The 11,816-nt window shown below is 35.6% G+C and overlaps 1 protein-coding gene across 2 annotated transcripts in view; it reads right to left on the bottom strand.

Moving 5' to 3' along the window:
- Window positions 1-853: 853 nt before the first annotated feature.
- SEPSECS (Sep (O-phosphoserine) tRNA:Sec (selenocysteine) tRNA synthase) overlaps window positions 854-11,816 on the bottom strand; it is a 37,203-nt gene continuing 26,240 nt past the window's right edge. For both annotated transcript variants that reach the window (XM_024573617.3, XM_024573618.3), the window contains 3 exons: window positions 8,331-8,424; window positions 6,615-6,705; window positions 854-5,004 (listed from right to left, as the gene is read on the bottom strand). In XM_024573617.3, the coding sequence (XP_024429385.2) occupies window positions 4,749-5,004; window positions 6,615-6,705; window positions 8,331-8,424 (441 nt within the window). In that variant the 3' untranslated portion in view covers window positions 854-4,748. The remainder of the gene's footprint in view (window positions 5,005-6,614; window positions 6,706-8,330; window positions 8,425-11,816) is intronic.

Raw genomic sequence — 11,816 nt, 5'->3', positions numbered from 1 at the left:
TTTCAGATGCGTTAAATAGTTAACACGCTTTAAATATGTTTTTTAAAAATATTCTCAAATATAAATGCAAAACCAAAGGTAACTCATAGAAACCAAAATCAAAAACCTCGGGGAAAAAAAAGATGGTCAACTATATACTTTTTAATTTCCGCTGGAGAATGGACAAAACTCATTGATGGCTCCCTCTCAAAAAAAACTGTACAAAGATAAAAGTGCTACTAAACTAGATAATGAATACATGCTAATTAAAATTAGCACCACTCAGTACAATATAGCTTTGTGCAGCGCATTACAGTGGTTGTCAAGTGCTATGTTTCAGGCCCTGAATTGACCGTTTTCTTATACTATCATCTCACTTAGTCTCAATCCTGTAAGGTTGTACCCATTTCACTTAAAATGAGACTGAGATTCAGAGAGGTTAAATATGTGAGCTCATACGGTAATAAGGCCCAGTGCAGGAATCGAACTCCCAATGAAATGAAAACTACCCACAAAATTCAAACAACACAGTTGAGAAGTGAAACCTGCTGCAGAAGGAAGTGATACTAACCTATTTTATTTTCAAATAAAAGATAAAGTTCTTCTTTTAAAAAACATTAACTTCTAAGCATCCAACTTTATATAATCAATAGACTGTTTACAAAATGGTTGCTGGAATGTCATCTCTTTCTTTTTTTTTTTTTTTTTAATAAAATACTCTAACCACCCTCCACCCCCTATGACTCATTATAGGTATGTATGACTTTTCTTGCTGGTATCTAGGCAAGGGGATACTGATGACTGAATCAAAAATAGGCAAGTAATTTTGTGTTACCTGTACTTCAATGATTAGGTAAAACATAGTGTACAGTCAATGATTTATTAAAAATTTATTTCATGTAATAAATTATAGAATTCATTTTTATTTTTAAACAGTCTACACCAAAAAATATTTTTGGAAACATCTTTCTTGTTTAGTAAAACAAATAGGCTAGCAGGTTAGTGTCGGTTTCAATTCTAATGACTAAAATCCCCACAATTATACAGTTAAACATAGCCTTTCTTCACATTTCTCTAAAAGTTCGAGTTGATACCACTTGAAAAAAAATTCAGTATAAACATTTCCATTTTGCCTAAATAAGGCCTTAGATTGAACTGTAGACTATTAGTTGGAAAATTATAAAGATATATTCATTAGCCTTGAGCTCATCACCTTACATGTGTATATACCATAATGGCCAAAGGAGCAGGAAAGTTAAAAAAAAAAAAAAAAGCACAAAAGAACACAGTGGGTAAGTCTTAGCCCTGTATGTTACACGTAGCCATAAAACACGTATCATCAACACAATGTGAAAGACAAGGGAAAAAAAAGTTTACAGGTTTTTTGTTTTTCCCTAACAAAGCAAATTCAATTGTTCTTATCAAATTATTCACAGGGTATCAAACATCTGTGTACATAAACTGGATTTTTTAATTACAAAATAAGATTGGTCTTACGAAAGCACAAGATAACAAAACCATTTAAGGGCTTGGCAGAAATCAGCGCATCTTAGAAAATGGAAAAGAAAACCCAGCTATTACATACACCAATGGACGTACTCAGAAAAACTTCCAAGTGTAACAAGAATGAGACTCATTGGTGTCTGCTGTTTTTGTCAATTGCTGGCTGTCTTCCTCCATGAAAGAACACAAGAATTTAACTCTCATGGTGAGCTACTAATTCAGTATCAAAGCAACCTCACTGGCTAAAAAAAATTACCTTTGCTTACTCTAATTTTTTTCAATTTACCTTTGTTTAAATTTCACTAAAACCTACCCTAGGCATACAATCTAAAAGTAAGAGCACATCCTGTAGCTTAGGCCTTGTTAAAGTTCTTCTTATGGGGGGGTTAAAGAAATAGCCACAGTAGAGTAACATACTGAGGCAAAATATTGAAAAAAGTTATATTTAAATTTACCATTTTGTACATCAAGTGCCTATTGGTTGAACAGAACTGTATTCAATAATTCACATTCTATAATTTTATTCAACTAACAGAAAAAACTAAATAGAAAGATTTACCTTTCAACACTGAGTTCCTAAGGCTGGTATCACGTATCATTCCCTGACAGAGTGAGAATTCATCAGCTGAGAACACAAGAGCCGAATGGAGAGATGGATTTAAAATTCCTTTCCCTGCTGTGCATGTAAGGAACGCAACGTGTAATGCCTAAAGAATATTTTGTGTTATCCAATTTTCTTTTCTGGACAGACTACCGCAGCCCAATGGTACTCCAAAATTCTACCTGACAGCCTGAGGGAAGAGCAGGTGGACCACAAAGATGGAAGAGGTCATCTCAGCCAATAACTGGAAAATGTACCGTCCACCGCCCGCCTGCCACAGTTCCGGGATAGCGAAGGCCAGTTATGAGCGTTACCAGTAGCCTTCAGTACCAGCCCTCTAAAATAACAACTGTCTGCACATACTTTTTTATACTTTCATGTGCGACTGGGAGTGAACACGGGACAACATCATCAGGGTGGGGGCAAAGGAAAGCCTGACTATACAGAACCTATAACATCCCTTCAAAAACTCAGGAATTCTATAATCTCAAGGTCAACTTTAAACCAGCAGGAATAGAACTGGAATTCCAACACCTGTGAAAAGAAAGCACTAACAATAAAAACTGCAGCTGATTTCATGGACCAGGAATGAAATGTTGTAACATATCTATCATTCCCATGTGGGTTCATGTAATTTATCTTCAATTAGAATTATTATCTATTCAGCAGCCGAAGTCCAAGAACTGCCGATACATTGCAGATGAGACAACGTTGCTACTCTCTCAGCTCTGGCCTGTCTTCAGCTAGATGATGATCACACAGCACAGAGCGCTTGTTCTGTCAACCAGTCCTGGCTGACCTGGAGAGTCAGTGCGCTGCCGGCACTTTCGCTCGCAGCGGCCCTCATCCCCTTTCGTGGACTCTGGAGGTTCTGTGGGGACTTTTCAGCTTTATTGGTTCTACAGTTCAGTCCCAAATTCACACAGAAAACATTACACAACCTTTTAATCCAGGATTTACTCCTTTAAAATGAGTTATTAAAACTATTTTTAAAAACAGATATTTAAAGTATTTGAACCCAATTCATTTAAAAGTAACTTTTATGACATTTATAATTAAGCATTTTATCTCAAGTCTTGACTTCCAAGGTTACCGTCAAGCCAGTGTCTGAAGCGTTCTGACTTACACGAGTGGGAGCAGTATCTGTCTGAGCTCCTGTTTCACAGTTTACACCGCCAAATCAATGGAAAAAACAACCACCCAGAAATGAAGGCAGCATTCTCTCCTGTAGTGTTTTTAAAAGTATGGTCAATGCATGTCAGTCTTCAAATAAGGATACATTCAAACCGGTTTCAAAGGAATTTGTAGAGCCTTTAATATGCCAATAGGCAGGTTTTCAAAGTCCCCAAACTATTTGTCCACAGAATCTTTTATCCGTATGAGGCCTTCTTAAGAACGATGTTTTATAGAGCAGGTCTTAGGAAACACGGCTTCACCATTTGGTGCGTTCAGAGGCTTCACTAATTCCTCAGACTATGAGACATCAGTCTATTTCTTAAAATTAACCACAAAACAATTGTTACAGCCAGTAATTCTGGAATTTCAGACTCAAAAAGTGAGCATGTGGGCAGGGAGGGGGATTATACCTGTTTATCATACTACACTGTTTTCACCTCCCTAGAAAAATATGTTCAAAAATACCCATGGCTAACCACTCTGGCTGGTGGCTCTGCACACCTGAACAAATCAACCAATACACAAAGTCTGCTTAAAGCAAAAACAGTGGAATTAAAGTTTTCACTTGCCCAAATGGAAAAACACACAAGTGCCATATAAAACAATTTATAATTACATATTTAGAACTGGTAACCCAGTTACTACTTAGGAGCTGAACCATATACTGAGATAACATTACAGAGCTATCTTCTTTGAAGCACTATTGAATAATTGAAGTGATATGGAAAACTCATTACTTGAGGAATTCATTGACTTTAGAGCAGTGTTTCTCAACCTCAGCATGACTGAAATTTGGGGATGGATAATTCTTTGTTTTGGGAAGTTGTCTTGTCCACTGAGAGATGTTAGATGTCAGTAACATCCCACCAGTCAAAACAACCAGAAATGTCCCAGACGTTGCCTAGATATAAGCAGATCATCTGTTGAGAACCATTGCTATTGAGAGAAAATTACAGCTTACACCTTGACTCTGCTTCCCATTTTACAGGCATACCGTGACTTACACGTATCAACAAACATCTAGTACTAAGTAGCATTAGAGATCCTCTAAATTCAGTGTGATCAGAAGCATAAGTAATCTGTGAACAGCAGAGATGGTTAGGAAGAAGCAGTCTACACATTTCAAAGCGTGCTGTGGTAATTATACTGACCTCACATTAGTAAGAACTGTCTGAATCATAATGCTTAATTGACAAATTATTCTCACAATTAGAAAAATGCTAATTGTATATTATAATATGTTAAGCATCATAATGACTCAGGCAGTGTAAGAATAAGTAATGTAACAATCATCAGTGGCCAATCAGACCATATTCTATTCCCTGACCAAACATGCTCCATGACATTCTCAACTCAAATATCTCAAGTCTTATCTTTAAACTGCTTGCCTGTAGTGTTGCCGCATCATTTCTTTCAAATTATCAAAAAGAACCCCTTCACCTGTCATGAGGAAGAATCCTGCTATGTGTCAAGAACTCTATTACTACTTTTAGAGTTCTTCACTACTCACACCTTCAGTTTTGTCACTGCTGTCAATTCCAGATACATCGCTCTCTCTATTTTGTTCTTTTCTTACTGTCTTTAAACACTTGTCAAGTCTCTGTATGAACAAGTCCACATCCTGTGTCTTCATTCCAATGGCAGATGCGGCATTGAGGTAAGCACACGGGTAATTATCCGTATGTGACATGAAGCCTCTGAAAGTGTAGCCATTCACAGTTTGCACAGACCCAAGAGGCACAACTCTAAAATGGAAAAAATTTACCAATTTACTATGTCTGGTGATATTAGTATACTACCCATAGACAAAAGATATCTGTGTTAGTAAGCCTTACATCTACTTAAGAGGGTTATAAACAGCCATTATTCGTGGCTTATGAAAAGAGACTGTGTTAGCCTTAAACTAAAAAGTATACAATACACTCAATTTTAAATGGAAACATGATTACCATGTATTCATCTTATACTATAAAGAGGTACAAGCTTGCAGAATCACAAACACCTGTACATCTTCTTCAAAGAGGTGAAAAGAAAATTATTTGTTTTTGTACCAAATATGGAATGTAACTTCACATATACAGACTTTAATGGAATGGTGAAACTAGTAAGCCAACCATTTTGATTAATTACCATGTGTCATCTCAAATCATCAATGAACAAAAATGACACCTATCTAACCAGTGCTATGCAGTAAGGGTTTTAAATTTTAAAGCAAGGATCTAGAAGAAATTATATAACTGCTTACAGTGGGGTAGTTCTCAGCAATGGCATATGTATTTTTTAAGATTGATTTCATTGGCATACTTGATATAAGCAGATTTCTAAGAGTTACTTTTTTTCCCAAAGAAGTCAATTAAGATCAACTTAAACATAAAGACAAATAGTGGCAACACTAAACACAAGGCCAAGAAAAGCATTTTAGAAGTACCCAACTATGCTGTGTTGTACAGACATAGTTCATCAAGGTAAAAGCTCAACTAATCTAAGATTTTTTTTCTTTTAAAAAGTTGTTCTTTCATGTAAAATCTCTAACCTCTGGTAGTCAGAGAAAAATAATAGAAGAATGTAAAGAAGAATACTTAGCACAAGATATTTCTTTTCAAGTCATTTTTCTCTGACATCGTTAAATTAATTTTTAAGCCATGTACATAAAAGAGCAAAAATTACATTTTTAAAAGGCAGTACTTAGACAAGAACTGCATAACCTGCCTTGACCAGCGTGGCTCAGCTGGCTGACTATCATCCACACAGAGAAATGTTGCCGGTTCGATTCCCGGTTAAGGCACAGGCCTGGGTTGCAGGCCAGGTCCCCGGATAGGGTGTGTATGAGAGGCGACCAATCAACGTTTCCCTTACACATCGATGTTTCTTTCTCTCCCTCTCTTTCTCCCTCCCTCCCCTCTCTCTAAAATAAACAAATAAAATCTTTTAATAATAATAATTTTTAAAAATGAATTGCATAACCTTCTTTAGTTTAGAAAATGGGCTTTTCCTTAAAAATATTTTCACTTAAATTTAGTAACAAAGATGACCTATTTCTAACACCATTAAGTGACACCACAGATTATCTAACAAAAGAAAATAAAGACAAATATTTGCACAGAAAGGTAATGGACTTTTGTTTCTGTATGTCTATTAAAACCAACAAGATTCTTATCTTTCTGTGACTATTTCAAGTCTAGGCAGAACACAGGTGCACATTATCCTCCTGGATTCTGTACCGCGTCGTCACTTACTGCACGATGAATTCTCAGGGGTAGTTCAGCATGTACGTGGGGGGCTATTGTTAAAGAAAGGTACTTTACTGAAATTAACTTTTAAAAGCTAAATAAATCCAAGCCTCTTTTAAACATACCTGGCCCCAGAAACCTGTCTGGTAAAAAGCATTGAGCCCAGCTGAGTGACAGCTTTGTCACAGTGTTCATCTAGTGTCTTAAGTGTCAGGGCTGAAAAGGAAAAAAAGTATCCCAATGAGCCTCAAAAAAACAACACATAATAATGGAGACATTACTTTTCTGTGTGTAAAAACACAGGCGACGTGAAATTTACCATCTTAACCAGTTTCAAGTGCATGTTCAGTGGCATTAAATACATTCACATTGTTGTGCAGCCATCACCACCCCCCCCCCCCCCCGAGAGTTCTTATCCTCTTGTAAAACCAACACTGTGTACCTAACAAAAAATAGTTCCCAGTTCTCCCCTCCTGGCAGCCACCATTGCCCTTCCTGTCTCTCTTGATTTTGACTGCTGAGTACCTCATCTAAATGACTTAGTGCAGTATTTGTCTTTTTCTAACTGGCTTATTTCACAGAGACATTACTTTTTATTCATTGTCAAGTGGCATGATTTTACTTGAATGCACTTAATAAATTATAGTCAGGATTTGTTTGCATATCAGACAAAAATATGTTAATATAAGTTAACATACTCAGAATCGGACAGAATTTCCATATCACCCCTCTGAAGAGTGAATTTTCCAATTAAACAGATGGAACTATGACGTGATCAATATGGCAGTTTATTCAAATACAACAATGTTTTAAGAAGTTGTAAAATGAGAATGTGGGATATATTTCGGCACACATGTAAGACTAAGTAATATCAACTTCTGCATATGGATATAAAAATTCTTTCTGAGGTCATATGGGTGAACTATACTCTATTCATACCACCAATCACTGATGACAGGCACCATTTCCTGAGGACAGACTTACCATACTAGATAGTTTACAAATATAATCTCAACCATTCTTTCACAATTCTGCATGTGCGGGATCATTATCTCTCTTTTATAGATAGGAGAAAGGAAGTTAGGGGCTACTCTATGGCAGAACAGGGATTCAAACCATACTGTATCATCTTCCACTATATCTGCCTAGATTATAGGCTAGTGAAGGACTGACTGGGATGAGGTTCATTATATATTAATAGCCACATCGTTTTCCATGGAAGCTCATTCCAGAAAAAGGTTTTAGTTACAAATGACTGTTTCCTTACTTTCCACAAATGTACATGAAATATGAAATATATTATACTGCATATATTCACAATTAAAAAGGGTAAGTATGAAGCTTAAAAGTTCCTTAATGCATAAAAGTCAACATGCATATTATCCTGTGTAGGTCTAGTACTACATGACAAAAATATATAGTTCTTATACAAACAAAGGAAATTACCATAAATACAGAATTCTCCAACATAGAGACACTCAAGAAAACAAACTTCTAATATTATGGTGTTTTATTAACTGGTAGAAATTTTTTATATAGAATCCTTACTAGTGACCAAATGATTTTCATTAGAAGCAGGAGTTAAAGTATTATTTCTCTGTCTATTCATTATAATACTTAATATTGATTTGGATTCTTTCAGTATATAGTTTTTTATCTCAGAAATACATTAAAGCATTTCTAAAGGCTAACTAAACCTTTTCAATTTACAAATTAATACTGTAATAACTTTAGAAATAACACTGTAACCAGAAAGAATTCATACTCATTCTAGAAATACCAGCTTCCTGCTGGGGATGGTTCAGAAGTGCTAATTTTTTTTTATAGGAAAAATAAATTACCTAAAGATATGGGATTTTGAGGTGTATGCAACAGTCTTTCATTATAGGCTTCTGACAGCTTCTTTAGTTGGATGGACAAATATGAAAACATTTCCTGCAATAACAAAATGTTACACTTAAAGAAAATCAAATAAATATGTATTGCAACTTGCCAAATTTAGAAAGACAAAATCTGCCTGGTGAAAGTCTGTGATGTAAATTAAATGACACTCATCCATGTGCCTAGGAGCAGTTCTTTCCTTTGTTGCAATCCAATGAGACTCAAAGCTGACACAATTATCAGAAACCACAGGATTTAAGTAAAGAAGGCAATGAACCTGATTTGGGGCTATTACGTATCTATCACAAATCAATCCTCTTTTCAGAACCTCCAGGGCTACAGCTCTCATCCAATTGGCTGTCACCCTCTGTCCCGGACCACAGCAATACATTCTAAATGATTTCTCTGCCTCCTCTCCCACCTCTCTACAATCTGTCCTACACAAAGAGGCCAGAGTGGTCTTTCAAAAGCATAAATCAGATCATGTCCCTCCCAATGACTTCCATTTGTAAGTGCAAAAAAACAAACCCTTCATCTATAAGGCCCAAATGATCTGGCCCAGCCAAAAACCCAACTTAGCAACTGTCCTCCCCTCCACTTACTATGGCACCAGCCGCATCACCCTTCTTGCCAACAGTGAATATGCCTGCTTCCCCTAGACTCACAAGCTCTTCTCCCAGGTCATTCCACCAGTGGTTCCTTCTGACACAGATTGGTAAGACATTCCTTTGTTACTTCCCTGTAAAAGCAGCTCTCCAACCCTGCCCATTCCCAACTCTCAGTCTCACTCCAACACCATTGCCTATTTTGGTTCCTTCACTATACTTATCACAATTTGAAATTACCTCATTTATTTGCCAAAATGCATACTGCCTATGACAATCTAGTAGAATGGAAAACTCCTTGAAAGAAGGGACTTCGTCTTCTTCATCAGTTTTCTCAACACCAAGAAAAATGTGCCAGGCTTTTAGAATATAAGTAACTTAGGAAAAGGTAGCCTAAAAATGTATTTCTTTTAAATCATATAAACTGAAAAATCAACGATTCTCTAAACTCAATTAAAAAATAAAGCAACTAAAAACTAAAAATTGTATTCATGATCCCACTCTAGAAAATAATGTAGGAAAGAAATAAAAATACGTATATTTTGTGAGTATAAAATTTCATGTGCACATGTAAGAAGTTACAAATAAATATTAAGTTGGCAACTGTTTGACCTAAAATTATACTTTCTTCTCCTAGTAAGCCCTTTCAAAAGAACTGAAATGAAAAATCTGCCCACCAAAGTCTGCCCTTGAACACCCATCTGTACTGGCCTCCTCCAGCCACAGTCAAAACCCATAAACTCTGAAGATCTACTTAAGGGCCAAGGGCCAGCCCTGCTGTGGAGACAGCAGGAAAGGCTTCTCTAACGCCCAAGGCCACAAAAACTGCTTCAGTTTTCTGTAAGACAAGGGTTGCAGAGTCTGGTCCCACACTGGCACTCAGAAGAGCTTTTTCATGTTTAAAGCACATAGATAACTAACTCCATCTTTTGTTAGGTAAAGATTAAAAGAAGAGGAAAATTCCTACCAAGTTTATGAATTATTAATGAGTCTACTGAAGACCACAAGCATTTTTACCCTTGTTGATGCACAGTATATTTTATATCCTGACATGAAAATTTTTTAAACTAATTGTTGTTCTTAAATTCTTAGGATATTTTATAAGATTGATCTCAACATGTCAGAATTATGAAATCTTAGATTAAAAGAAATTGACAGTTTTTGTATTTAAAAGTCAGTATCAATATTTGTCATACTTATTGAACCCACTGATACATGTGATGTCTTTTTCTTTTGTCATTTAAAAATTGTAGAAATATTTAAGGAGACAAATGTTATCACCAGAAACAGAAAAAAAAAAGTTATGGTAGGCATCTTTCCTTAAACATATAATGATTTCTGACCCTTCCTTCTTAAATTAGTATTTCAATATTCACTTCAGAAGGTGAAACCATCATCAAATGGAATAAAGAAATTAAGAGGTTTTCCAGCAACTGGAACAATTCATAATCTTTTAGTACCACACCAGTGTTAATGAAGAGCAGAATTCCTGGGTTTCTTTTACATGTTTTCATCTACTATAAAGTAGGTAGGTCACAAATTTAAATGCTCTGTATTTTTAAGTCACATTTTTAGATATTAATTGCTGATTTTCCTTTCTCTATATTATAAACCAAAGTCTTCATCTGCATTTTCTTTCTCTCCTATCCATCAGCTTCTCATCAAAAGAAATAAATGTAATAGCCCAGAAATGCGGTTTACAGACTATGTTTTCCCTCCAGTGTAACAAAAAAAAATTTCAGAGGTGAGGAAGAATTTAAAATATTATTCTAACTAGTATGGCTGCCACAACACTCACCAATGTGGTCACACTTGTAGAGTACAGTCAACCCTTGAACAGCACAGATTTGAGCATTTCAATGCATGGTTCGGAATCCATGGATATGGAGGGCCTACTGTAGACGTTGCTCTATGCCATTTTATATAAGGACTTGGGCATCTGCAGAATTTGGTATCTACAGGGGTGGGGGAGTGTCCTAGAGCCAACCAATCCCCCACAGGTAGCCAGGGCTCACTGTAGTTAAGTTTCAAGGGAGTCAGAAGTTATATGTAGATTTTCGACTCTATGTTGTTTGAGTAAACTATACTTAATTTGTTCTTAGCTATTTCTAAAGAGAGAGAAGAATGTATCCTTAGTAATAGCCCTAGCAGTGCTTTTAAACTTACTACTGTATACATGCCTATTAAAAAACTGAGATTTTTCCCCCCAATGTTCAATTTCTAATAGTTGAACAAATTAGTTTTAACCAAATCAGTTCTATCAATCACTTGGTAATGGCACTAGAATTCAGTGTTAACTGCAGCTAACATTGGGATAAAAATCTTTAGACAATAAACATAACACTAAGGTAACTAAATCTCATGTCACTACTGTGGGAGTAATTAGACAAAAAAATATATAGTTGTAAGTCAAGCTAACATCCACTTGCAAATATTTATAGTATCTCTACTCTATGTGAAGGGTTACAATAGGTAATCCAATAAGCAAAGGAGCTTAAATTATCTGAAAGCACAATATACTGAATCTTACAATATTGCAGATATTAAGGTCCTAAATGCTCTCCCGTTAATATCACTACATTTAAAATATATCATTTAGGAGACTGTATCACTATTTCCTATGCTAATACTTAGCTAAGCATTTTTTACCTGATATATTAAAGGCACTACCAGAACCTGCACTATATATTTTTTGCTACAGTTAAATCTATAACTGACATTTATTATAAAATACTTCTATAAAGGGAGAAATGTATTAGCACCCCAAGCAAATGTATATAGAAAGATCTTACTTAAAAGAAATGAAATGTTATTGATTTTCTATGTCTTTTTTGCTGTATT

The sequence above is a fragment of the Desmodus rotundus genome, chromosome 4 (genome assembly GCF_022682495.2).
Source record: "Desmodus rotundus isolate HL8 chromosome 4, HLdesRot8A.1, whole genome shotgun sequence".
NCBI lineage: Eukaryota > Metazoa > Chordata > Mammalia > Chiroptera > Phyllostomidae > Desmodus > Desmodus rotundus.
This window is presented reverse-complemented; position numbering and strand designations above follow the sequence as displayed.